Source organism: Amaranthus tricolor, chromosome 15 (genome assembly GCF_026212465.1).
Source record: "Amaranthus tricolor cultivar Red isolate AtriRed21 chromosome 15, ASM2621246v1, whole genome shotgun sequence".
Classification (NCBI taxonomy): Eukaryota; Viridiplantae; Streptophyta; class Magnoliopsida; order Caryophyllales; family Amaranthaceae; genus Amaranthus; species Amaranthus tricolor.
In genome coordinates, this window is record NC_080061.1 from 9,817,219 (window position 1) to 9,844,691 (window position 27,473).

Here is a 27,473-nt window from a genome sequence, read left to right on the forward strand (position 1 = left end):
TCTTACTGAAATATGCTTTACCACTTGCAAGTTATCAAAACTTCACATTCCCCTTCAAGGAATGAAGCAGAACTCAAACTAAAGAAAACGAATGATTGAGATAGAAACAAAAGCAGGGTCAAAACTGATATTTACAAGAATCAGCAAGTGTGTGCTATATACAAATTCACTTGCCATTGAAACTAGTGTGCTTATTGAAAGGCCAAAAGTTCACAAGGCGTTCAAGAACGGCAGTTGATTTCGAGAAGTAACCAGTGAAGCCTATGGGTGTAATAGGGGGTGGAAAGTCTTCAGCAGGCATTGCAAATGGACGGAACATATCTTCCATTTTCTCAAAGGTCAGGCACGATCCAACCTCTTGCAACCTTTCTGGTCCCATGATAGGCAACGTATGCTCCTGATGCAACCAATTTGCTTCACTGTCTTTGTTCTGTGAGCACATATAGAAACATGCATCAGATTCATAAATGGGAGCATTAGGGAACATAAGCTGCTACATCAACAAACTGTACAGAAATAATAGAAATACAAAATCCAAATTTCACGTCTGTCTCTGACACAAGTATTAAGAACGCACAGGTCATTGCAAATGATTTCATTCTGATAGTACCATATTGATTAATGTTTGATCACGATATATGATGAAGATAAGCTTTAAATGGAGGTATAAATAGTTATTATGATTCTTTTTAGAGACGAAGAATCAGTCCTCTACACTTGAGGGTGTTTCAGAGATAAAGAAGGGATAAATTTATGCATTGTTTATTTTTCGAAGGATGAGGTCAGGAATGAGAATGGTAATGGAGATGAAGAGACAAGTTATCTCACCAAAAGAACTCCATGGACAGTATGTACAAGAAGAAGGGATAAAGAAGCACGGTATGATGACAATATTTCCATTAATGAAACAAAGGGTATAGATGAGAAATGCACATGGGAGCAAAAGTTTTCTCAGTTATCCATGACTATTTATTATCCTTATACCACCCAACAAATCCTTGTCTTAGGGGCCGATACAATGAGGTGTCAATGATGTTAATTGACATATATTAAAATGGAAAAAATGGTAATAAATAGTAAGTTGGATGAGTTGGTAGATTAGTTATCTTCATGTGGTCTGTTGTTCAAGCTCCCACAACTCCCTTTATTTTGTGCCTTTTTTTTTCTTTCTCCCTTCCTATTATTTACTTGATTTTTCTTTTTTTTTTTTGGGTAAGTTGTTTTGGTTTTTTTTAATTTGAAGCTATTTTAGGACTTTATTTTCCTTAAATTCTTGGGTATGTTGCATTTATATGGTAAATTTGCTGTGGAGTTTAATTTTTTAGCAAGTGGATTCTCTTATATTCAAAGATTTTATTTTTGCTTTTTGTTCATTGTTGACAATAACTTTTGAGATTTTATATTTAAATTAGACGATGGAGTGATTGATGATGGTAAATTAAAGTTATTTTAAGATGGATTTTTTATTCCTGGATGCAGATCAGTCGGCCAAAGAATGGAAAGAGAATATTAGATCACTGAAATAATTAGTTATTACCTCCAGAGGTGACAGATCAGCACCACGACTGAAAGTCAATTCAATGCGAAATCTTTTTGGATCGTCTTGAGCTACCTGCTATAAAATTTCAACAACAAATTCACTAGGCTGTACATAAAACCACAATAAAACATCAATGAAATACCAGAAGCCCAATCACTTGTATACCAGTAATGATCTCATAATGTCAGCCAATGTTAAGTTCATGAATTCATGGAATGCTAAGATACTGTGGATTTTAATATATGCAATACCTTCCTTCACATAAAACAACACATCAATTTTTGTCTCAGCTTCAATTTCCAGGATGTATGAGAGAGTTGGTGTTTAAACTCCCAAAATTATTGACTTCTAGGGGAGACTCTGTCCATTTACGTTCACTAACTAATAAACAAATTTCCTAGGCACTTCGACAAATAAAGAAAATTAAAAACAATACTAGTTATCAGCTTCAGTCTTCGGTATCATCACACAAACTGTTTACACACCTTTCAACCGATTTGCAGAAAACAAAAAACGTTAAAAGAGTGTATCAAATTTCTCTCACTGCTCCGATGAACGCATTCCTATGCATTTGTTTTCATCCAATTCTTTCCCCACCAAGGTTTTTAAGTTTACAAGTTTTTCCAAGTCATGAAAAATATAAAGTAAATTACCAACCTCTGTGTTCTCAAACATCCTCAATACTATGTAACTCATGTAATCTAGCTCCTTAGTTTTGAATAGTCGCTCCAGAGCACTGAGACAAACAAGGCTCTCTTCTCCTTGTAAAGATTCATCCAAGTTACAATAGCGAAGGACGTTCATCAAGGAATGAATATGAGATTCCTGTCAACCCAACAAAAAATTAAAATATGATACCTACTGTTGTGACTGACAGCCAATGGCACATATTAATCATATAAAGAAAACTGATTTACTTATGTCTCCAGCAACTGCTATTTTTTATTAGGTTGTGATATGAAATACTCCCTCCGAATCAATTTAGATGTCTCATTTGCTTGGGCACGGTTATCAAGGATGGTGTGGGGTCCATTAAAAAGGGTAAGTAGTAAAGGGTAAGTAGTGAAGGGTAAGTAGTGAAGGGTAGTTGAGTAAGTAAAGTATATGAGGGTAAATTCGTAATTACTTGTGTGAACTAAGAATATTTAGGTAAAAAAAGATTGACAAAAATAGAAATGGGACATCTAAATTGGTTCGGAGGGAGTATTAGTTAAGATGTTTGAAGTTACTTACTGAAGTAAAATATAGTCGCGTCTTCACATGTCGTTCTGGTGTCTTCACATTAGCATACCTGAGTAAAGACCAACATCAGAATGACCTTGATACAAGAATTAACCAGAACGTACAAGCACTTTATCAAAGGAAAATCAGTCAAAAAAATATACGCACTTTGGATCCAATCGGTATTCAGTTTCCTTTTCATCGTCGTCTTCCTGATCAATTGAAAGATCACTTGTCGCACTAGATCTTCTTGTATCTTCATTTTTAGTCTGTGTTTTCGATCGAGAGTTGGCATCGTCTTTCTTTACAGATTGAGTATGCTGGGAGTCGTTGCTCTTCAGTTCAGCAACATTGATAGCTTCTTCACGAGTGTTTCTCAAATCAATCAATATCTTGCCCAACAAACGACGTGCAATCTGCATCCGAGAGGAGTATATTTTCTAAACTGTTACATGTTTGAACACGATTTGCAAGATTCACAAATCAAACAGAAGGTATAATGAACCAATCTCTTGTTTACCATTTTACACATTAAAATAATCAAACAAGTGAAATCAAAGTTTTTCTACAACTTCATGACAGATTTTCTAGTGCTATTTTTAGCCATCAAATTATTATTAGAAATGTAGATTGCAGACACAAAAACACATTAAAATAACAAATATATTTAGTCTACAGAGAGGATTGCATAAGCATAAGTTTTCAGCAGCCCTATAAATAAGGCTAAACAACTTAAGCTATCAATATAATATCTCTACATTAAAGGGAAACAAATTGTCGATTGATTTTCACCCAGAGTAAATTTTTGCTGCCACTCAATCTTTGACAGAACACCAGAATTTCTAGCTGGAATACTACAGGACAACCATGCAACCAGAACTTTGGAACACTAACAATAATGCCCCATCCTAAATCTGAAGGGAAGCAACTAGGTAAGAAAGAAACTGTAAGCTCATTTGAAGCTTACCAAGTGATGACAAATCAAAGACCAGATAAAAACAAGGAACATTATGAAATAATATGACGTGATAAGAGTAATTATTAATCCAGAGACAAGTACCTTCGAACCAATTTTCAGTTTATGCTTGGGATTGATCCCATACTCATTTGGGATAACACCATCTGCAAGTAACTGGAACACAAGAATAAGCAAATCAGAAAATTAGATTGATGATTCAGTGAAGATACGTTAGGCTATAGCCTGATCACTTGTGCTAAGCATTGAGCAGAAAATACTGAGAACTCCCAAAAAAGAAATTAACAAGCATAAAACAAACAATATAAAGAATGCCAAGAAGTACATGGTACAACGCATCTATATAGGAATATCTAACAATGTTCAAACAATATAAGAATAAAACCTGTTTACCAATATAGTAAATGACAAGCATGTCTGTAACAACATTCAAATAAAACAAATGGATACAGTTTTGGTAACACAAATTCTTGTGAGAGACGGTCTTTTTGAGAGACCATCTTTAATTGGGCTGGCCCATAAAGGAAAATATTGAGTAAGAGTATACATTAAGCTTTAATGGACTCTACTGAGAGACGTCTCTCAGGAGACCGGCTGGGTAACAAATGGGTAGGGAATTGGTAGTCTAAACTGAAAAGAAGTTCAGCATACCTTAGCAACATTAAAGAGTTCATCCAAGCTTTCAAGATTTAGGTGCGCGTTGTGTAAGAGATCATATCTGTCAGGAGAGTTGTTATTAGACATATCCCAAAACCACCAGTGACAAACAGCATCACCTCATATGTTACAGCGACATATCAAGGAGTTGTGTACCCAACATCCACAAGACAGTGCAAGGAGAAAATACAAGCGTATCCCTAACATGCCCCACCTCCCTCTCAACACAATAAAAAGTAAAGAAAATTTCAACCATCCAAAAAACAACACAATAATCAAATAGAAATATAAATACAAGAAATCAATAGAGAAAATAAACCCCAAGTAAGAAGTTTATTTGAAAAACAACCATACTGGTAACGTGCTAGATAGAAACTTGCCGACTAGAAAGATATAGCTTAACAGCTTGAAGAGAAACTACTGTTGTGTTTTTATCAATTGGAGGAAGAAAGCAGTTCATTTCATCCTAAAAATTCTATATTATGCAAATGTATTAGAAATAATAAGAACTCACTGAGGAAGACAAAGCACATACGGAAATAGGAGTATAATGCTAAACTTGGCCATTTCTGGTACGTGTCTCATATGCGGCTGTCTCAATATTAGGACGTCGTATATGGGACAGCCCACTATAACCACATACTGTTTAAAAGCGCTCATGTAGCTAAAAATCCGTCACACATAGCTTAAAACTGAACACATACAGTTAAAAATCATATATAGTTTAAAATCAATCACATTAGAGCTTAAAATTGACCACATAGTGCTTATTATTGACTTCTTCCATGCTTCATTAATTAAATGAGAATATTAATCTAATAGTGGAAAAATTATATAGTAATAACGATCACTACACTTTAACAATCATCACATATGCCTTAAGAATGTACACATAGATGATAAAATGAAAGTATGAAACATATAGTGTAAACTTATGTCTACAAAATCAATCGCATCAACTTAAAACCAATCACATATATATTTAAACCAGTCAGACAGTCATATACAACTTAGACTCGTCCTGTTAATGGGACGGAACTAAACAAGAATTTGTATTTCCGGTATTATGATATATCATAGTCAATTCCTTTAGTCAGCATAGTATCATCCCCAATGATAGTTTAAATGAGAATGGAATGGAGAAAGGTCTTGACACAGAACATTTAGTTCTAGCTTAAGATGCGGTAAAGTATCTCCATTTAGAAATGAACAATTACGGATTGAGTGCTACATGTTTAATTTTTAAAAATATGAATGTGATAGCTCAATAAAGATTTATAGTTCTTGGGTTTTGGATTATAATGGACTATAGTAAAATGGTTTATCAGATCCCGTGTACTTTTTATTTATGTGAAGTTGTAGATAATGTTGCTAAACAAGGATCAACTGAAAACAACCTCTTTGTTATCAATAACAAGTGTATAGCATAAGATCGCATGCATCCGACCCCCTCCAAACCCCACCGGGTGGGGCCACTTAATGGCGTTTGGGGCAATGAAATATTGTATGAATGATTAATTGAAAGAACTCTCGTGCACAAACATAATGTCATGCAAAAATTGATATGCAAATCGATCCAAACTATAAACAACAATGTTCACTGCAAAATAAATCACCATAATTCATATATATCTTAAACCATAGTGCAAAAATGCAATGCCGGATGTGATCGGGGTAACGACACAGTGATGACGGTAGTGATGCATTATTGTAACACCAAATTTGAAAAAAAAAAAAAAAAAAAAAGGAGATATTCCTTGAAATGGCCCAAAATGAGATTTTTTTTACAACTATGACAAGTAACAAGGTTCACAACTGAAATACTTACTTGCATGAGTCATAGACATCTGGAATTTGAGTTATATCATATCTCCTGCAAGACGTTCAAGATGTCAGTGTAGTTAATCATCAATTATAAATCTTCTATTCTTGAACAATCAACTTTTACATGTGAAAACAGAAAAGTAAGACTCAACAGCAAGGCAAGTTCAATAAAAAAAATGTCACATGAATTCTTCTTATAAATCAGGTAATGACGTAATGTTCAACAATCAATCTTCATCACTAAAATGTAATGGAGAGACCTGACCTATGTAAGTGGTTAGTTCTCCCTGTCAAAAACTTTTTCTTTCAAGATTCCATTCGGGTCGAATCAGCACACAGAGAGAAAAGCATCATAAAAAATTGGTTATTTAGTCCATCAACCTGATAATTGCCAACTGATATGCATCGATACCAAAAAGTGTTTTAAGAAAATTAGGGGCAGAAAAGCTATTATATAAAGGAAGCAGGTTTTCACTGTTCAAGAAGCTAGTTAATTTTTGGGCAACGTAAAGACAGATTTGTTGGTGGATTTGTGCAAGCGGATTATGAAAATGAAGGGTTAAGTTAAATGTAAAACATTTCTTCACATTACTATAGGAGGAAACATTAATCCCATGCTTGTGCAGTTTACTAGGCTCAGTGCCTTAGCCACTCAGGTAAAAATGATGAAAGAAAAGATGATATGTTGATATGCTGAAAATCATCAAGGGGAAAGTGATTGGCAGCAAACAAATAAAACAAAGAAAATTTTAGGCAAAGAACGACTAGTCAGTATAGGATAATTTCGAACAAGCCTGCTCTCTAGGTAATAAAGCCTGAGTTCCAGTGCAGTTCAGTCTGGTCTAGGACTGCAGAGCACCTTAATTGTCCTCAAGTGAGATCCACATTAGCTATTATCCTTACAAAAGAGTAGATCCTCAAGAAAACTTATCAAAAATCATTGAATGCCAAGAAAAGAAGTTGACCTAGTTAACCAAATCGATATTTCAACATGATTGAGGATGAAAAGACTTACGCTTTTCGTTCATTATACAAATCTCTTTCGAGTTTTCTCCATCGAGCATACATGAGAAGGAATCCTTCACTGCCACATGGTAATCCTGCAGCGATCCTATCAACATCAATATTAGTCTTTCCAAGAGCCTTAGCTTGGTCATATGGAGGGAACACATCATATGGACTTTTTTCTGCAAGTTCTTCATCTTCATCCTTAGCTAGCTGCCGCACTTGTTCAGTAACCTTCTTAGTCAACTCCACCTAGACATTACAATTTACCCAAAAGGGGAAAGAAAAATACCCTCATGAGATATACATTCAGACTTAAATGCCAAAATGCCATCAATTACCATAGGCTGATAACTGATGTCACATATTAAGATTAAGAAACATTGTGTGTTTATTGCAAATGCTGGAGTGTGGAATATGTTAAAAAAATTCAATTCACACCTTGATGCGCCATTCAACCAGTTCAAAACATTTAATTGAAACGGATGAAAATACTTACGAAAGGCATAAAGTTCTTTTTCGGTTTTTCCTACTCCCATCCCCATTATCTTCAACAGGGACAATTATTCAAAGGAAGCATATAATCAACATCTATTTGTGATTTCAAATACCATAATGTCTACACTCATGTATGCATTTGAAATCACACATTTAAAATAACATTTGATTTAATAGATATTGTTAAACATCATAAACAAATAATATGACCATTTCTGTTTCAAGGTAAGAGAAATCTCACCAAAAGATATCAAATAGCAGGTATCAAAAGTATAAAGACACAAATGGAATATAAAAATTGGACACGGCATAAAAAGTGATAGCTCATTCTCATTGAGATCCAAAATGTATCCAATTTATCACCTTCGCTGCTAATCCTTTTGGAGATAAAAAATTAAAGCAATAAATCATAGGAAAAATTATCCTGAATAATCCAACCTATTGCCCATTACCTGTAAATAATCCCATCTTTTGAAATTCTTTTAAATAATCCAACCTTTACCTTTATTTTGTTGCGAATGGACCCTTGAAAAAACAAACCGGGTATTCTAGGTTACTACTAGCCATTATATTCAATAAGTCATCCTACTCCTTTATAAGCCTGCCTCCATAGAGTAACACCATATTCAACCCCAAAATTTTGAAGAGAGAAAAAAAAAACTTTCACATTATCTTTAATTTAGTGAAAGTCTTAATAATTTTACAAGGTATGAACTCTAATCCTCTTTTTCTCGAAGTAAAGTTGCAAAAGGCGAAGAAAGGTTCTGGGGCTGGTGAGAATTTTTATTCGTGTCCAAAATGAAGAGAAAGAGGTAGATGGAGACTTTAATGAAGGTCAAAGAGATTTTTTAATAGAAAAATAAAGTGTTTGAATAAATTAAAAGGAAAAGAGATTTACCGGTTGTAACCTGTTCTTTGCAACAAAGGTCCATTCACAACAAAAACTATGCAAAGGTTGGATTATTTAAAAATTTTCAAAAGATGGGATTATTAGCAAAGAATGGACAATAAATTGGATTATTTAGGACAATTTTTCCTAAATCATAACATCAATAAACTTAAAAAGACACGCATAAAGAAAAAGAGAAATTTCAAGATTGGTTTTAAGAATCTATATACCAATTTAGGGAGATACTCAAACGCATTAAGAGGAAGTCCAGCCCCATCAACCATCCAAGGAAATTCAGGTGATCCATTACTGTGGCAAGTGGATGCTCCAGATGTTATAATATCATTCAACCTTGCCTAAGGAGTAATCAAATGAGAACAAATGAAAACCATGTTGTAATCTAAGAACAAAGTAGAACAATATTAGAAAGAACATAAAATGCATTGATGAAATATAATAAGCCCATAATCAAACAAATTACAACCATCTACTTTCTCTAGCTCTTCTTTTTCCTTCTCTAACTAATATATCTGCTACTTAGCAACAAACAAGAACAAAGAAAGAAGTCAAACATTGCTATTAAATTAGAGAATGTAATCAAAGTTAAATAAACGACATTATCAAAAGAATATGAAGCAGCAAATGGAATAACATGATAGATTAATGGCAAATGGCTTGTTTGGCTTCGAGTATGATTATCAGGAGAAAAGGCTGTCCTTTGAAGTAAACATCTCAGAAGCAATCATATCAAGTAACAATGTCTTATTTCACGAATTACGCTATTTTACATGACTTGCTTTTAGTAGAAGCATTTGTCATATGTAGTATCTACCAGGCACCAGCCATAAACTTCTAAACTGTTGTTATTTTTAACACGAGAAAAATGAAAAACTTAGCTCTGAGGCACTCATACTATAAAAGAGCAATCTTCTTTTGAAGATAATGTTTACTACCAAATCGAAAATAACCTCTTTATTATCACAAACAAGTGTATAACAAGGGTAAAATTGCATATGCATTAGGGCAATGACTTGTTGTAATATGCTTTTAAGGAAGACATTCACAATGATATGATCCTAATTCCTAAATGTTGAAAAGGGTACTAACAATTTCAACTTGATAATCGTCCGCCAAATAGCTACACAATTAGAAAGAAAATTTTGACAAAGAGGGTGAAACAGTTATAAAGGTTAATTATACATGTGTAATTTCAACCAAAAGGTGATACAGTTGAACAGACAGGAAAAATGTGGATGTGATCTTTTGACCTGGGTGCTTGAGAATAAAATACAAACAAAAGGTCACTGATCGACATCCAAGATCATGTCCACTCTCTAAGTCATAGTGAGTACAGAAAAAACAAAACTCATTGCAAGAACTACAAAAATTATGAACTAGTAGATATGGAATTATTTTGCGTTTTTGGTTGTATGAAAGCCACCATAGTGCAAAATATCACCCGTATCACTGTTTTAAGAGTGTTTTAAGGCTTTGGAGCTTAGCACGACCGAATAAATAAATCGAGATAATTGTAAAACCATATCTATTGCCTATGAAAGCATTTTCACCGCTGTAACCACGATTACATCCGAGTTTTTGCACTATGAGAGACACAAACAAGGGAGCAGAACATATTGTAAAATTTTGAATTGTTGCAGTTCATGATTAAATGTACTACTCTATTCCAAATGCATAAATGTCCTAGAGTCTACAGTTTTACTTTGAATTTTTTAATATAAAAACGCAGTTTCAAAAGTGCATAAAAATAGTTTTATCAATAGAAGTAATCATTTGTCGGTAAAAATTGTTCAATCGTGTCATTTTTAGTGGAATATGGTAGGGGAGTTAATCAGCCTAGTACTACCCAGGGGCAAACCTTAAGTCCTTAACTAATGCAGAGCGTCTTGACCCCCATTAAATTTTTTAGGTCAAAACATAAAAGCAAAATATTATTTCACCATTGCAATAAAACATGTGGCTTAGTGATTAAGAATATAATTTTTAAACTAGAGGTTGGAGGTTCAAATCTTGGCAATCCTAATTTCTTTATTTAAATAATGACTTTGGCCCAAGCCAAGATCCGCCACTGGTACCACCTTGTTCATCTTCAAACTCAACTTACACTCTTGAGCTATCATTGGAGCCCAAAAACGTGTTCAAACCAATGTTGCACGAAACGAAATTCGATATAATACGAGAAACGGAAACAGAAACGAGATACGATAATTTATAAGTTTCGGAAACGTAGGAAACGAAATGATACAATGCACAAATAAATAAGTACAAAAAAATCAAAACCTAACAATACTAAAGTCTACATAAACAGATTAGATAAATTATAGGGAAATTCCACGTGGTGACCTTGAGTTTTTGGCTTTTCCACAAATAGTTTTTAATTCCACGTGGTGACCATGAGCTTCCAAGTTTTCCATATGGTTGACAAAATGTGAAGTTTTTAGTTAAATTAAGTATTTATTTCGACTGGATTTCGAAATTTGTGGTCAATTAGGGTGATTACGATGTTTTTTTTTTTGAAAAAAATGTCATTTCGTTGGGTAAAAAGAGCGTATAAGTTAACAAAAAAAACTTCGCTTGTCTACCACGAGGAAAAGTGAGAAGGTCAAAGTCATCACATGGATTAAAAAACGTTTCTTTACCACGTGGAAAAGCCAAAAGTTCAGGGTTACCACATAAAATTTCCCAAAAATATATATATTAGGAATGATAGTGCTAAAGTCTAAAACATAATAGTAAAAAAATAAGAAAAAGAAAAGAAAAAACACATACAAAAAAGTACTTTTAAAAGAAAGAGAAAGAAAAGAGTTAAAACAGTGTGTGTGTGTATGTGTGTGTATATATACATATATATATATATATATGTGTGTGTGTGTATTTATATATGTATATAGTAAAAAAAGAGTGTTGCAGTGTTTGTGTACGCCCTTTTTAAAGTAGTGGGCCAACCCAATAAAATCAAACTATGACCTAGTCAAATTTAGACTTAACCTAGTAGTTTAACCTAATACAACTTCTATGTGGTTGAGAGCTTGGGACTTCATCTTCTTCCCCATTTTTCTTCCCTCCACTAAAATAGAAAAGGTAAGCTCTATTTCTTTTTTTTCCCTTAGTTTCTCAATAAACAACAAGAAGCTTCACCGGAACCCGGATCGCCATCACCGGCGACCTGAGTTACGAATCCTCACGACTCCGGCACGGACGTTTCCGACCAGAGACCGGAGGTCTGATCCGCGTTTCGCACTTCAATGGTTCAAACTCTGTTTATCTACAAACTACTGTGTAATTGCGAGTTTATGCCTTCATGGACAGCTATTCTAATTGAGCAAAGTTCGTAAACAAGTTCGTAATTTAAAATGCCATTTAATTAAATTAATCTCACTCAATTCAATCTATTGAGAACTCTCCATGACATGAACAAAAATATCACATTTAAACTATGAATGAACTCCTAAATCTTAACATGTAATCTGATAACCCAAAATTTCAAATTAACACTCAGTGCAAATTGTTCAACGAATTGTTACTATCAATTAACTAAAATTAAGATAATGCATTTCCAGCTTAAGCTCTTCACTTGCGGTAATATTTGTTTCAACAATCAACGGGCTGACCCCTTAAATATGGTAATACTTTTCAAGTATATAAAAAATGTGCCTTTTCATCAAACCAAAAAAAATAAATGATTGCAATACAAGAAAACACATAACAGATGATTAGACATCATTTTATAAAAACCTAAAATTATTTGTGATTTATGAAACAAATGAATTGAAAAGAGGGAATAAATTAAGAAACAACCTTTGCTTGCTCCATCTCAATGCTTGCATTATCAAGTCCATCTAACATTGAAGAGTCCTTACTCACAAGTGAAACCTATAACAGAACATGTCAGCTTCCACATAAAAAATTGGGGCTCTTGAAATGCATGGTGAGCAAATAACATGGCATACAAGAATTGGTGTCAGCTGCCCTTCCAAATCAAGCAGACCTTTAGCAAAAGCAGCTGCTGACATCTGTCATCAAAATAAATCTTCAATTCGAAATTAATCAAGAACTTAATACTTAAACTGGAGTAAGAAGGTATACTAGATCAAAGTTACAATATTTATTTGGAATAAACAACATTAGATAGATAGCCGGACCAAGGACTCACCTGCACCCGCCCTTCATCAGAGCTGTAGATCTTCAGATCATGACGGTATGTACTATGTAACCGCAGTAGACCTGTGCCTTCACCTGTAACATCCAGGATTAATTTTGACCAACACATGCTGATTCGTTGGCAAACGAAGAATGTCTCAAAACTATAGCAAACTTGTACTGAAAGGGAAAATTGTGTACTGTGCTCCAAAATTTTTACTGTAGTACATAACATTACACAAAAGTTATATACCCCGAATAAACGTGTAAACTTCAAATTAATCAGATATTGATCCCTTTTTCATAAAATAACAGAAAAAAAATTCATATCCTCTTTATTTCTACCATTTTAGCAAACACGGGCCATAGTTTTCATCTTGAGTAATCTATTTCCTCCCTCTGCAATCAGCTATATGTTTGCAACCAAAACATCTATATTATTGGTATTATTTGGTTCTACAGCTCATATTCACAGATTCAAAGTGTTAAGATTAAAATCTCCCAACACTGTTTCTCTCTTTCTGACACAACACAGAGACCAGGGCGGAACAACAGAGCAGTAACTCATGCTTTGCCTTTCTTGACATGAAATAAGATGACCTGATTTTAAACTTATTTTTCTCATTTGGGTTTATCTGTTAATTCATTTTTGAATTCAACCGGACCATATTTTGAAGCTCATACTTGAGATAAGCATAATCTTGCTAGTTCAAGTTAGATTTGTCTAAATATGGATTTGCAAAAAAATCGATTCATTAACAGTTCTAAACATGCAATCACAGATACTTAGTACTCCTATTAAGTGCTTGGAACAAGTAGGGACAATAAGAAATTGCATCCCATTTTTCACATTGATGAAGGTGAGAGATGTTTAGCGAGAAATGGTGAGAATGGGTCTTTAAAGTGGGCCCAGGAACTTTGAAAAGGTAAAAACATGTAACCCAAAATTGGAATAAGATGAAACTGGAAAAATCAAGTCAGCAAATGGATATAAAAAGTAGGAACAAAAATCTTCAATGGAGGAAGTATCTAGATATAAAAGGATATCATCTGAACTTGGAATTTTGTGATGCAGCGTGCTTTGTCTAATATGACTAACCACAAAAGGCAACAGTTCCAGATATAAGTTAATAGAGCATAGAGGAATTATTCCACTTCTGTTTCATGTATTTTACTGACTTCAGTAACATTATTTAGAATATTTATAATAGGGAGCTAGTCCTAAAACTTGATTTGGAATACATTTTCTCTATATTGTTTTAGTTGGAGTATAGCAACTAAAAAAACACAGAGGAAGTATAAAACTTTCCGCCTACAAAAAAGTTCTTTTTGTGTTTAAACATATAAAAAAATTCATTATGACTGAAAACTTAACAATTTCCCTACCTTTTTACCAATTTGATCAATAAGCATAAAGGCAATGTTCTCTTTTCCAAAAAAAGGCATATATGTACTAGAAACTTTTTCGAAAACCAATCACTAGATATATGTTTTCAGTCCAAAACCAAGGGAAAAATCAAGGATCAACAAAGAACATAAACAAGTTAAGGCAATAGGAACAGTTAAGGTACCTGGATACATGTTATTCCGAAAATACCGACCAAGCTCTTCAGCCTGTTGAAGAAAATAGACAGGCAGATATTATTGTAGAGAGATAGTCAGGATTCGTATGAGCATGGAGAGTCTGTTCATGAAACTTAGACAAACCGTGCATGCCTAAACACTCAAGGAAGAGGTATAAAAATATCCAACCTGTTTTCTTCCAGCGTGTGTTAAAACACCTCCATATTTCAGGACCATCAAAGCTTCAACAGGTCTTTCTTCTTCGCCTTCACCATTGTTTTTGGGTACCTTTACCCACTTCAAGGGTTTTAATTGTACTTTCCTGTATATACCAGAAAAGTGCCCTCCCTAAACACAAAGTATAGAGAACAGTCAACTTTTGTTTTCTCCAGTTACAAATGAATAAAAACTATATGCTAGCAAATAAGAAAACTAATAAGCATTATCAAACCAACAAGACAGGATCAAACTTTGTAGGATAAAGCTACCCATTATAGCCAGCATTATTGTTCCATAAAAGGGAAGCTCTTCAAATTTCAGTAAAACCAAGTTACATAAATGATATATCAATCTAGTATTGAACAATAAACATGCAGATTTCTGAAAGGAAATAAGTTATTTTTTGTGAGGATTTGAGGAGATAATTTTATCTGCAAAATGCAATCAACCTAAAAGGCCTCCGCCATTAGTTAGTACCAAAGAGAAAACTATGAAGGATACAAATAGCTGATATTAACACTTAGGACCTAGGTACAAATAAATATTTTAGATGATCCTAAACCAGCACTATCATCTAAAATTTGAACAGATAATGTCTGGGTAGATACTTCTAAAATTCAGTAAATGCAATATAAACCACACTAAAGTGATACAGTTGGAAGCAATTCCAAATGAACAACAATGCTAAAGTCTTAACCCCAACAACACGGACTCAGCTACATGAACTGAAACAAATCAACATGAGAAATCGTCCCTAACAGTAATTGCTCTAAAACCATAAAGCAACTCGTTCAATGCAATCATATCGAGAAAGTGATTGTCATTTGAACAGCATATCTCAATTGATATTGTAAAAGAAGCTAAAAATCACACACAAAAAAAAAGCAAAATTATGATAGTATTCAATTAAAAAAAAAAAAGCACAAGATTCGTCAATTTGTAGGAGTTTCCAGAAAATCACCTCTTCAAGCACCGCTTTGACTTGACGAAGCTTTTCTGCATGCTCAATATCCTCCGCTTCACTATCACTCTCCCTGTCACGTCTGCAAGGAAGTAGATAGTAGTTTGGGATAAGTGCTCGTTTGATAAATCATTGAATAAGCATAATTCTAATGGACACAAGCTCAACAGTGATCTGAAAATGGGCAAAACTTCACAAAACAAGATTACAACAAAAATAAGCAAATAAGAAATAAAGAAAACAAGATGCAAAAGCTCACAGCTTTGTGTCAATGCCAAACGGATCATCATATCCTGATATGATAGACAAATGCGGAAGGAAAAAAGGAAAAAAAAAAACTGTCTTGCTCCTCTTAGGAAAAATAAACATGAATGTGCCACGAACATTCTCATTCTTTAGCATATGACATCACATGCCAGACGCCTATGATAAGAGCCATCAAAGTTTCCAAAATTTCTATGGAATGGGAAGCTTTTAGGTTGAGGTGAAAAATTCAATTGTAGACATGTTGAGCAAATTAGGATACTAGAGTGATGCCTTTGAAAGTAATACACCAAATCAAAGAGATTTTCTGAAAAAAAGTACTCAGCCACATCTAATATCGATTAGAATCAGAAAAGGCAAAAGCTTTTTCATTAGTATGAGGACAAGTGATTGTGTTGGATATGTCTTATAATTAATGTGCTAGCTCATTCTATAAAGACAACATCACATTGTACCAATGCTGCTAAACAACCAAAGGGGCTCTCATCTAGTCTTTACATAATCTTACCCTTGTAAAAGAAACGAGATTGTTTCCTAGGGTCATATTCATAGTGCAAAATAGCAAATTTTGATGCGATTGTAGTAACAACCATGATGATGTAGTGGCAAGGTTGATGGGGTCGTTGAACAGCCATATGTTGGCCAGAACCATGAGATATATCCCTTAAACCAGCCTAATTTGCATTCTTTTATACCTTTACGATTACGATGAAGATAATATCAGTTTGTCAATTTGAACGATTGTACAATTCAACGGATAAGAAATGTTGCATCCTTTTTTTCCACTATAGACTCATACTATATATGGAACTAATAATGTAAGATTAGACAATTTAACCTAATGGGTCGAGCATAAACAATTGAAGCCATTTAAAGTCCATCAACAGTCATATTGACCAGATTAAGGTTAGAATTGAGTCTATCAAGTGTGATTATGCTTGGGTTACAGCACTATTTTTTTATAAATAGAACATACTGCATAAAAATGTATATAACATTGCTAGAAGATAGCATTCAGGAAGCACTTATAACCTCATAAATTGCCTTTATAGGATGAAATTGTTGGATCATAATATCGTGGAATTGTATAGACACTAATACTCGAAATTTAGATACAATTAGGACTATAATACTTACAATCAGGATTGGTTGCATGATCAGAATTACAACTTAACAAAAATATTTACAAGAATTTGTAGGCTAACAGAAATGATGAATTTTTGGAATTCACCTAATAGAAATTAGCATTTGATATGAAAAACAGGTTTCAACATGCTTACCTGGAACGGGGAACAAGAGCTCTGGTGGCATCTAACAGATCTTGTAGCTGGACTGCACTTTTTAGCTTTGTCTGGAAGAAGTAAAAGACTTCAATTTTCAAATTGACAAACATGAAGCAAAGATGAGTAGTGGTCAAGACAAGAAACACCTCTGCTCTTGGCCGTCCTCCATTGTACTTCAGCATCAAGTTCAACAGTTTTTCTTCAGTAACCTTCAACTTCACCTTTTGTTTCGGAGTTCGATCACCACTGCAAAAGCCAATGTGATTATTTAAACATGACTGGACTTCATTTTCCATTAAATGATGAGCAAAAAGGGAAAAAAAAAAAGGAAAATTCAGATGTCAGAACCAGCTAAAAATAGGAGCCCTATTGTTTGGTTTAGTAAAAGGGAATGCATGTTATGTTTTAACAAAAAAGTTGCTAAGACAATATTTTTCGTTTGCACAAGTGAGAAAAATCATGACTAAAAGAGTTGTTCCACGTAAAAAGAACTTCCATAGATACCATCATATGTTTGGAAAGTATAAATATCCCACCAGAAACATGACTGAGGAGAGAAGCCTTACTGACGAAGTACAGCAATTACACATCGTAACTCCTCTGACTGCCCAAATGTTCCAATGATACCACTTCCTTGGCGTGTAAGTCCTTCTGAGGCATTGACTGGCTCGTTAACCTTCCAAGGTAAAGTTGGAGGAATAGTAGAAGAAAGATGTGGAGCTTTTGCATCTAGAAACATCTTCCTTAACACACAAGCAGCATCATCGTAATACCTAAAGTTGAAAGCACACAATGTCTTAAAAAATAATAAACAAACAAGCTCCAAATTGACATTTTCCTATATATAATATGAATAACATTAAGCAAGATAGGGAAACTATTTGTATGAATCACAAAGAGAGATTATTCCGACTGATTTACACATCACTTATCCAAGGTGGGATCTTAGGAAACTATTCATTTAGGAGCATGGGATAAATTCTGCCTGCTTTACAATGGGTTTTGTACTTAACATTCTAGCATATTAGCCATTATAATCTTTTTTTAATATGTATTAGGTTTTGAAATGTCTATTATAAGCTGACAATTAAATATACGTTCTAGAAAACTTGAATTAATATGAGAAAATGGATAGTTTTCAAGTAATCAATTCACATTGCGATATCCGTGAAACAAGTCATAACACCTACGTCCGCAACATCGGGACCGTTTTCACAAATTTTTTTCTGAAAGGAGTCAAGGGGGTACCACATTGTTAGAAGACCTATGTAGAGGGCTTAAATTATATATAACACATATTAGTTGTTCCAAAATGAGACCTTGTGTGATGTATCAAAAAAGCAAATTCTTACAAGGCTATGGAGAAATTAATAGGATACCCTTGATTACAAATGCCACAGCCTTCATGACTTGAATTTACAAATAAAAATAAACAAGCAAGACAACCAACATGACTTCAAATTCCGAGCTCATAAAATTTCAGCTTAATAAAGCAACAACACCTCCTCAGTAACCTAATTTCAAGTTTACATAACCCTTCTTCTGCACATTACTCTCCCTGTTCCATAAGATCGTAACAAAGATATTTGTCCAGAAGTTTCAATTAGCTTATATAAAACCCACAGTAGAAGCACATCAAGAAATTTTGATAAAAACATTTAAAAAAACACTTCACTTAGCAAGAACAAATCTCAAAACAGTACTTCGACTTGAGCTCAGATCAGAAGTGTTTGTAAAAGCATTGGTGTACATGTGGGAGTGGCTAGTGTTCAGGATTTTACATTCGTATTTACTTGAAACGGAGAATTAGAAAAACAAAGTTAAACACTTTTACTTTCAAGTTCCTCCCAAACTAATTCAAATATAAGATTTCTTTAAGAACATGTAGTATGAAGCAAAGGTTGAAAAACATCATAGAACAAATGTGCAGCATAATTCACATTTCTAAAGAGACCATAAAGAAAAAAGGTAGTACTTGTGGGAATTTTTTACAAAACTCCATCCATTTACATCACAAACATACGAGCGGCCCCCGCACCGAAGCAAGTCAAATCCACAAACCTGTTAGCATTGAGAACATAAACATATATCATAAAAAGGGATTTTTCAGATTTTTTACACAGAAAAAATTAGCCTACCGTAACAAAAAAATGTTCGTAGAAAACTTAGTTCATAAATAGGGTAAACTAATTATACATACTCCTTGTCTAAACGCAATGCAGACTTCTCTGGCCATTTGCTTCTCTCCAGGGGTGAGCAGAACGGGATATCTCACCTACCAGACAAAGAAAATCCCATTATTTATTTCTGGTAACTCATTGCAACTTCGACACAATAAATATACCCAAAAAAGGCATTGCACGAACAAAGGGAATAACATAAATACATAATCAGAAGAAAGAACAAGATATTAAACGTAAATGTAACAAGAAATATTTATTGCAATACAGGAATTAATGCAAAAACTTTTTCCCATTTTCTAAAATCTAGGAATCCAGAATTTGGCTTTTTAACAAGATATATTTTTCCTTGGATAGCCACAGTTAAGAGAACAATAGTTATGCAACAGGCTCCATCGTGATGGGATTAACGCTTTGGCCTTTTCTTCATTGGTGGACTCCAAAACTTAGCTCAAATCCTTCTCACTGGTAATAAAATTAAATTCGACTGCAAGCATTATTTGGGTACATATCTAAGTCTCACATTGTAAGCTTAGTTTTAAAAAGTGTGCCTTCAAATAGGATCCATATCGACAAATGACCAGATAAATTTAACGTTAGGCAATATATACATACTTCTTTTCCATCAGGGTTTCTCATTACGACACCATCAACAACAGGAGACTTCCTTGCTTCAGCATGAGCATAGTCAGGACCAACTGTGTACACCTGTAAACACAAGTTCCACAGAAAACTGCACAAATTCAAATAGCAAGTGGAAAAGAGCCCATAGTATACAAGGAATATAATAGTCACAAGAGAGTATCAAGGTAGCACAAAGGTAATAAAGCTCGTAGTGGAGCAAAATAGTTGTGAATTTGTAATGTTCTAATGCAACAAAAGGCGATCTTTAACTTAAAGGACTTGCATGCCCTTGAGAGAATTGGAAAATTAACGAGAACAAATGTCTCTATTTCGGTAGTCTTTTCTTTCAAAAATTATTTGAAGGACATTTTTCTCTAGATCTAAGAAGTTAGAACACGTGTAAAAGGCCAGCTTTACACAATAACATGCATAACAAAATACTTAAAACCGGCATAAAAAATAATGGATCAAGGAACATTAATAGCATGATAAAAAAAAAGTAGAAACGTAAAGGATTAAAGTAATTTTAGAACATTTACACTAACAACAACCAAACTTATACGGAACTCCTACAACTGAAAGCAAAAGCAAAGAATAGCAGATACAACCTAATGAACTAATAAAACTCATTCATCCACCCAAACTTATAGAGATCTTAAGCATTCAACAACCATTTGCATTCGAACCAAAAGCAAACCTCCCCCTCAGATTGCAATATTGCATAAACAATAGTTAATTTAAAAAATGCTTCTAGGCTCATGATGCCAAAAGTCTATACAGGTAAAGGAATAAAGCCCCCTAAAAACACATTTGGAAGTGGCCTTCTGCCGGCAGCAATAGTATGGAGTATTAGGGCTGCCTTTGTTCAATGATAACCAGTTCATTTCGTGATAGAAATTGGTATCAATTATAAAGAAAATATGTGTCTCAACTGAGCTCTGTAAAACAGGAAAAAGGGTAAATTATTTATATGAGAAGATCCACATCACTAGATAGCAAGGCTTTTAGCAACCAAGCGCATCAGACAAAAAGATAAACATTCAATCATAACTTTTAGAATAAATTCGCAATGTACAGAACTGCTCATTAAAAATGTAAAAAACTTGTTTAGAGTTGCTTGAGTCCCTGCCATGAAAAGCATAATCTACAACTGTGGTACGCATGGCATGAGCACCAGCTCATTATAAGCACAACCCACCTTAACGTCTGTTCCTCCTGTGTGCATAAATTCTTCATATATATAGGAGCCATCACGTCTTACTTGTCTGACATCAGGATGAAACTCACTGGAACGATTTCCAACCTAAAACCAATAAATTAAAAAGTAGTAAAGTCAATACAGAATTGGCACTTGTTATTGTTACTACTTTCACAAATCAGAAGATCAACTACAAAGAAACAGTGAAAAATCATGAAACACAGCTAGTGATGTTATAAATCATCATGATTTTGCATCACCATGTACAAGCAACGATCCAAATGGTTCAGATTACAGTGAACACGACTCCTTTTCATTTCGGGAAACTAAGAGCATGTGCAACTGTAAGTTGTGAGTTGTGACCATTTGCAAGGCCCATCGACTTCCAAAGAATTTTAGTGCTCGAGTACTCACAAATCAGATGGCTACAAGTCCAACTATAAGATTCAGTTACTTGTTTATGAAAAAAATCCAAATTTCAGGCCCACAATAGCGTGTAAATGTGTCTTGCCTCATGTCCAAGCGTCAAGGATCTACCACAAATATTTGAAGGAAAATAAATAATCAAAGTAACCTTCAGACTCAAATATGTCATGTACTCATGTATAAATTTTTGCTCCTCATTGGTAAATACAAAGAAAATAATCGCGTAAAATACTTATCCTTCTCGAATCATGTCTCCTAAGTTTAAAAGACCAAGATTTCCCAACTCCCAACCATGCCATGTTAACAAGACAATGGTGCAAAGACAAGGTTGTATCGTATCGTATTGGTCGTATCGTAAAGGTTTTCAAATTTATCGAACCGCTATTACATGTATCGTAAGGGTGTAAAAAAAATGGTGTTTCAAGCCATTTCAAGCGCAACTACATGACGCCTGTAACCGTATAAATGTATTTGTTACCGCAATTGCGCCATTACCATGTTTTGCACTTTGACCTGGACTTAACTACATATGAATAAGTCTAATACACTAATCCTGAAAATTAGAACACAGATACTACATACTAAATGTTAACAAAACCGAACGAATTATATTGGTTATTAAGAAAAATATAAATCTTCGAATTTGCACCATGACATTAAGACATAAAAAAATTGAAACAAAAAATAAAGACACTTTTTTTTTTAAAATTCAAAAAAATAATACACTTTGTAGTTAACAAATGATTGCATTCACTATATCTTCTCTCCCCAGAATCAATAACTGTATTGTTTTGTTAGCTTCCAAGCCAACTAAGATTTGGAACAAAGTATAAAAAATACAAGCATTTATGTATTTTAAGGAAGCAATATATATCTTTTTGCCCCAACCTCTACATTGTTCACCAAAAGGCTACTATTAGGGAATACCCATCAAACTGAACTGCTCAAAAGGTAGATATTGGCTATGCCACTATGAATTAGGAATCATGTCTGCATGGTCTCTCTAATTTTAAATGGTTATAAACTAGACACTTTGGGTAAAATTCACAGCCTATACTTATTTTCAATCTGTCCGTATTTTCTGTTTTTCTAGGGACATCAACAGATTAAGGCATGAAGCAATGAAGAAATTACCACTTTCTTAAATTGTACTACAATCAAAACAATTAATAAAATGGAGATGCCCACCTTCCTGAATAGCTCCTTCATGCCCCCACCAGCAGAACTAGGATAATATATCATTATGCTATGATTATCACCTAAATTAAAGGCATAAAAAACTGTCAGCAAACCTTTACATAGATAAACATTCCAAAGTTTGAAACTGAAACAAAAGCAACTGAAAGCAGCTCATCTCTGTAACAGTAAAGAGATTCAAATAAATTTTATCAACCAACTAGTAACATCATAAGTAATAAGAACAGAGAAGAAACAGAAAAATATGCAACTCATGGTTACTCCAGTTTACATGAACAATAAGCAACTAAGAGAACAAAAGTTGTCAAGTTACTTCAATACAAAGTCTTGTTTGTAAAATATATGTTGAAAAAAAAAACCCACTACCTTAAATGCACAACTAGAAAGAGTTGACTAAAAGACACAATGATTACTTGCTTTGTTACTAAACATAATGATTGCAGAAGTAACAAAACAAGCCTCTACAGTTAGTAACTGAATAAGAGAATCATTAAAATTGGGCTGAAAGAGAATAGGAGAAACAATAAGATGCAGTACCATATATCGTACCATATCAAATTCAAGAACCGTGTTGAAATAACAAAATCGTTGAATACCAAGTTGAAAGCGTGAACAGGAGTGTCAATCTATCAAAAGCTACGAGTATTAAGCTAAACTAAAGCTCTTCACCTAAATTATTTGAGAGCTAGTACTACCCCTAGACAACTTTACCACAAGCTTAAATTCAGGACTCAATCAATCAATCATTATGTACTGGCAGTCTTCGTTTTACACACTGATCAAAAACTAAAATAAGTAAGCTTAACTAAAGCTCTCCACCTAAGTAAAATGAATATTGCCTGCTCATCCAAGATAACCTAATAAGCTACCATACACTGAGCCAAAGTTCTCAATAAACATCACCGGTAAGAGTCGCTTCATATCGTCATATACTCATATCCGATATAAAATCTTATTGTTACCTGTCTTATGCAATAGTTGTCACCAAATTGAACAAAAACAATTCAGGTAGTTGAAAAGAAAGGTGAAGTTGCATGCCCAAATTCAACAATGAACAACTTGACATAAATGGAAAATTTTGGCAACACTAGATTTTTGGAAAATTGCACACCTCTAAAGCATTATAATATTACTTGAATAAAAACAAATAACCAAATCATACAAAAATAGGAAATTCTGTTATTTTAAGTACTCAAGCAATTGATTGGCTTACCATCAACCGGTTTCTCCACAAATGGCTTTGCAAAGCGCTCACCATGGACTTCGACAAAATCATCTTCTTCGTAGAAATAATCAACTTCTTGAAATGGATAATCTCGATTCACAAGAGCATATCGAGGGACTGGAATACCAAACATCTCCAGATGCTTACACATGCAAAGAAAATGAGAAGTCAGTCTCATTTAGAGTAATATAAGGATTTAGAAAAGAAACAAAACTTCATCAAGCAAAATGAGAAAAAAACAAAAAAAAAAAAAGAAACTATAAGAATCATGGCAAACTAGCTTAACTTCTCACACCGCTAGAATTTTATTACGCATACATTTTCCTATGATTTTATAGTTTTGAGCATAATAAAAAGGACAAAATGATCATATTCAAAAACCTCCATGCAAAAAAGAATCATATTCACATGAAAGTCCTTATGGAGATGAATAGATGATCCATTAAGAAATATTGTACCAAACACAAACACATTACAAGGAAATAAAGTGTATCTTTTAAGCCCACCATACATCAACGCAGACCTTCACATGTATGTTTCTCAAGGCATAAAGGCAATGGGTACATCCAGCACATATGTTAAGAAATTCAGCAGGCCACTACAACTAGTAAATTACTCTTAGAAATTTAATACATACCTCATATACTTTCCTTCTGTCATGCAGCAGGTGTTGTGGCTCAAGTTCATTAATTAAAAAGGGCCTAAAATACATGAAAAAAATCAATATGCAAGCATATGTTAGAGCAACATCAGAGATTGACAACATATACAAGTGACAATTAAAAAAAAAGCACACCACACTCTATTGCAAAAACTATATCTAAACACAAGCAGCTATTATTATGAACTATAAAGCATTAACATGGGAGAATGATTGGATTTTGCATTAAATTGGCATCCACATGGTTTTCTAAGGTACTGCATCGCTAGCTGCAAACATCTGTTTTTCTTTATTAGAGAGGCAAAAATACACTTATGATACGTTGATATGGGCAATATTTTGCACCATGAAAAGAAAAGTGGCCAGCCACAGTTCACTCAATCCGATAAGAAATGACAAAGAGAAGCAAAATACATATTACAATTGGTTTTACCTTTTTAAAAAGATGAAAGACAGCTATCACCCAAAACGTAAGCCTAACAGAAGCGTTACAAGTCATGCCAACGCAAAGAAATAGGTAATGTGTATGTAGGATATTATCAATATTCAATACAATACTACTATGGCAGAAATTTCCAGCTACGATCCATCTGATTCACCCAATCAAAAAGCGAGAATTTGGCATACGTACCTCAAACACTTTATTAGCGAAGGGGGAGAAGGAAGAGGAACATACTCTATTGAGTTAACAAAACTGGCAGTGCAATGATAAATAAGATGCAGATCAGGCAAATTTTGAAGCTTACTTCCTTAAAGCAGCATATGCCTCAACTTTTTCAAGAGGATAGCCAGTGGAGTAGAAAGCAATAAGACAATCGCACAAAGGCCAGCTGCATTAGAAAATACATCAGCAACAAGTTTAGATAACACCATATAAAAAAATACTATTTAAATGCTTTGCCATTTAGTCTCAAATATACTCTGAAACCAAAAATGTAAATAATATATTATATTCTTTTAATGATTAGGAGTACAAGAGCTCTCTTTTAAGTTCAATGGTCCAATGTAAATGTGAATCTCGAATACAGTTGGAAAACATAGGCAACAAACAAAGGCAATTCTTGTATAAAAAGTTACCCCTCATTCCCAAAATTTACCCACATTTCAATTATAAGGCGTTCCAAAACGATATGCCACTAGTCAATGATGCAACTTAAATTTGAACTTCTCCATATTGCCCTCAATAATATTCTTAATTAAGAACTTAAAAAAATACAATACTAGTACAATGAAGATGCAAAAAATTAAATAGTTGAAAGCTAGTATTGCTTGTTGGACTCTATTTCTTGAAGCATATCAATGTTGCACATATTCATGATCTTCTGGTATATCCTTCATCATAGTCCCTAAGTTTAGAAGGTTCAATCGAAATTGTTCAAAGACAAAACAAAAATTTTTTTATTGGAGCAGTTCTTTCAATAATTTCTTTTTCATTAAAATGTAGTGGACCAAAGTATTTTGATACTTCCCCAAGTATATTCTGCACTGCTTCATCAACTTGTAGCATAACTCAATGTTGAAAGCCCCATTAAAGTACGACACAAAATCATGTATAAATGGTATAAAATTTCATATAAGTATCTCATTACAATTTTGGAAAGATGCCATGTAGGCTGTCGCTATCACATCCCAACCATAAGTATCAATATGCTAACAGTAAGAACATTACTTGTAAGCCATAGTCAACAAAATGGAATCTATTCTCAACATTTGACTAAAAGTTCAAACAATTTACACAGCAGTCAACCACATGATTTTCAAATTACAACTAATACACTAGCAAATTATTTCAGTCAACTCCAACCACCAATTGACAAATTACTTAGCCGCCATCGCTTAAATATTCCTCTCCATAAAAAGGAAAAGATCAGTAATAAGAAAAGGCGTAGAAAATATAAAAGCAAACAGCTTAAATAAATTTCATAAAAAAAAAAAAGAATAACTAACATAAATTAATATAAAAGCATTTTCTCAGAATATTACTGGATTCTACGAGAAAAGTGAGATGTGTACCTCTCAATTGGATCTTCAAGTATTACTCTATCGCCGAAAAGTGTAATCTGAAAAGAGAATACGAAAATATTTATCAAATTTACAAGAAAAAAAGGTATTGTAAGTATTAAACAAATGCAAAAAAAAAAATTAAAAAAATTGATAAGACCTCAAATTCACCAAATGCTTCCAATCTCTCAAGTATCTGCTTCATCGGGGCCGAAGATGCCTATAAAAAACATTTCAATTTTTTTCCATACCGAAAAGTGAAAAGAAGTTAGAAAACACTACGTAATCAACACAATGAAATTAATTTCAAAAAAAAAAAAAAACATATTGTATCAAAGATCAAAAAAAAGAAAAATAGACAGAACAGTGTGTGTAGGATTCTGATGACGAATTGGAAAAAAATAAAGCAGAAACAACCTCAAAATCACATTTCACCTTCTTTTCCATCACACAAACACCAAGTTTAATTTTCCTTCCTACATCGCCACCGTTTTGTGCCATTTTCGTGTTTCTGTAACTTCGATTTCTCTCTCCTGAAACGCTTAAATCAGAAATCGGAGGTTTCAGCGTCAAGAATTCGCGAGCATTATAGAACGAAAGAAATGGTCCAAACTGAAAAAATGGCGGAGAATGAGGATTTATAATGGATAGTATATACCTAAGTCTAGCTAATGCCTAATAGGTAATGAGAAATGAAAGGCTGTTTTGCTTTTCGGAGTCTTTTAGCCTTTTTGGACTTTGGAGATTATGATGATGAAAAAGGCGTGTTTATAAATGGGTGGAAAGATTAAAGTGGAGATGGAGGAAAGAAGTGGGGGTGGGGTCATTTTTGGATTCTGGAATATGCATGTGAGTATGTGACATGTTAGGGAGTCTCATGGATCATGCTCATGGTTCATGGAC

General features: G+C 33.8%; 1 protein-coding gene across 6 annotated transcripts; it reads right to left on the reverse strand.

The window, feature by feature from the left end:
• On the reverse strand, positions 1-27,442 carry LOC130801930 (inositol hexakisphosphate and diphosphoinositol-pentakisphosphate kinase VIP2-like). Of its 6 annotated transcripts, none has more exons than XM_057665882.1 (31): positions 27,229-27,439; positions 26,988-27,111; positions 26,731-26,790; positions 26,583-26,629; positions 25,316-25,399; positions 24,546-24,609; positions 23,897-24,050; positions 22,675-22,745; positions 21,061-21,165; positions 19,854-19,946; positions 19,259-19,333; positions 19,034-19,119; positions 17,625-17,831; positions 17,205-17,304; positions 17,056-17,126; positions 15,512-15,593; positions 14,521-14,679; positions 14,340-14,382; positions 12,782-12,864; positions 12,579-12,641; positions 12,427-12,501; positions 8,841-8,966; positions 7,234-7,475; positions 6,223-6,267; positions 4,389-4,455; positions 3,822-3,893; positions 2,930-3,177; positions 2,774-2,831; positions 2,198-2,365; positions 1,538-1,615; positions 1-430 (listed from the first exon to the last, which is right to left on the reverse strand). In XM_057665882.1, the coding sequence occupies exons 2-31, from the start codon at positions 27,069-27,071 to the stop codon at positions 167-169; spliced, it is 3,174 nt and encodes a 1,057-aa protein (XP_057521865.1). In that variant the 5' UTR covers positions 27,072-27,111; positions 27,229-27,439; the 3' UTR covers positions 1-166. The 6 variants fall into 6 exon arrangements, with proteins under 6 accessions (XP_057521865.1, XP_057521868.1, XP_057521866.1 ...); XM_057665885.1 differs by having other exon boundaries at positions 27,006-27,111; positions 27,229-27,438; XM_057665883.1 differs by having other exon boundaries at positions 1,538-1,612; positions 26,988-27,442.
• Between the last annotated feature and the right edge of the window lie 31 nt (positions 27,443-27,473).

Excerpts from the sequence above, each read along its gene's own strand:
- LOC130801930 (XM_057665882.1), bottom strand. The coding sequence starts at position 27,071 with ATGGCACAAAACGGTGGCGATGTAGGAAGGAAAATTAAACTTGGTGTT. Across the intron at positions 19,947-21,060 it reads CAGGAGGAACAGACGTTAAG|GTGTACACAGTTGGTCCTGA; the intron begins GTGGGTTGTGCT and ends TTGTGTTTACAG. Across the intron at positions 19,334-19,853 it reads GAAACCCTGATGGAAAAGAA|GTGAGATATCCCGTTCTGCT; the intron begins GTATGTATATAT and ends TTTGTCTGGTAG.